The sequence below is a fragment of the Perkinsus marinus genome, assembly GCF_000006405.1.
Source record: "Perkinsus marinus ATCC 50983 genomic scaffold scf_1104296969830, whole genome shotgun sequence".
NCBI lineage: Eukaryota > Perkinsozoa > Perkinsida > Perkinsidae > Perkinsus > Perkinsus marinus.
The window spans coordinates 1-1,138 of NW_003202652.1; the positions used below are offsets into that span (position 1 = coordinate 1).

The 1,138-nt window shown below is 52.6% G+C and overlaps 1 protein-coding gene across 1 annotated transcript; it reads left to right on the top strand.

Annotated features, from left to right (window-relative positions):
* Positions 1-185: 185 nt before the first annotated feature.
* Positions 186-825, top strand: Pmar_PMAR015003 (hypothetical protein; the record flags this gene model as incomplete). Its single annotated transcript, XM_002767803.1, has 3 exons — positions 186-365; positions 417-550; positions 729-825. The coding sequence occupies 3 exons, from the start codon at positions 186-188 to the stop codon at positions 823-825; spliced, it is 411 nt and encodes a 136-aa protein (XP_002767849.1).
* Positions 826-1,138: the final 313 nt, after the last annotated feature.

A 1,138-nucleotide genomic window follows, 5' to 3' on the forward strand; every position in this document is an offset into this window, starting at 1 on the left:
ACAAGGAACTAGCTGATCTGGTAGTAGGCCTGCAGGGAAGGATCGACAGTGTCACCGCCACCCTCCGAGATCGTGACCTCGAGGTGTCTCAACTGAGGTTGGGCATCGAGGCTCATAGGGAAGCTGAGACGCAGGCTGCTGCCCAGGTTGAGGCTTTGACGGCTAAGTGCCAAGGCCTGGAGGAGATGTGTTCGGGCGTGGCTGGGCTAGAGGAGCGGCGTAAGGAGCTGGAGGGACGATGCGAGGCGTTATTTGATGACAATGTGGAGTTGGCCGCCAGCTTGGAGAAGGCTCTGGAGGGGGTTCATAGGGCTGAGAGAGCCGAACGGAGGGTCGAGGAGCTGCAGATCATGCTAGCTAATAAGGTGAGTGTGAGAAGGATACTCTATTGGTTTTTGTGACGTTGTCCCTGGTAGCGTGACAAGGCTAGGGAGGAGGTAAGAAGCCCTAATAATGAGGAATCTCTGGACGACAGTACTACAGTGGGCATCCAGGAACAGCTGGACGCCTATATGGAGCTGCTGGTAGATCTCACTAACAAGCTAGATAGGTAGTAGTTGGGCGGGGGAGTGGGTACAATGAAGTTTCACTCGTTTTACGTGATGTGGTGTGATACTCGGTGAAAAAGCTGATATTCGCGGTGATATGTAGTAGTCGGGAAATATATTTTACACTAGTGTTTATCACATCACTAGGGTGGAACCTAAATGGAGTGGTTGGATGGTCAGGAGTGAGGAGGAGAAGAAGGCCAAAGAGGAGGCGTTGGATGACTTGAAAGGCCGCTATGAGCTCCTCTTGGCTGGCCGGAGTTCGACCGGCGGTTAATGATGATGATAAGGAATTCTGTACCTCTACTAGTGACCATTGTCAAATCTGTTTGCATGTCACATTACTACATGGTTTCCCATACAGCTCTGTGTAGTGTTTACAGTAGGAGACGTGGCTTTTCCTGGAGTTATGATACGTGGTCTTCGTACATGTCGGGGGCTGGCCTCGGCCCTGGAGGGTCGAATAAAGAGGAAGCCTTGGGAGGACATCAAGGCTAGTTATATCGCTGACATGCTGCCTGGGTCGACGGTAGGCCCGGAGGGTCAGTGGTGGGATAGCTAGCCTTGTGATCAGCTAGCGGCCCAAGGGC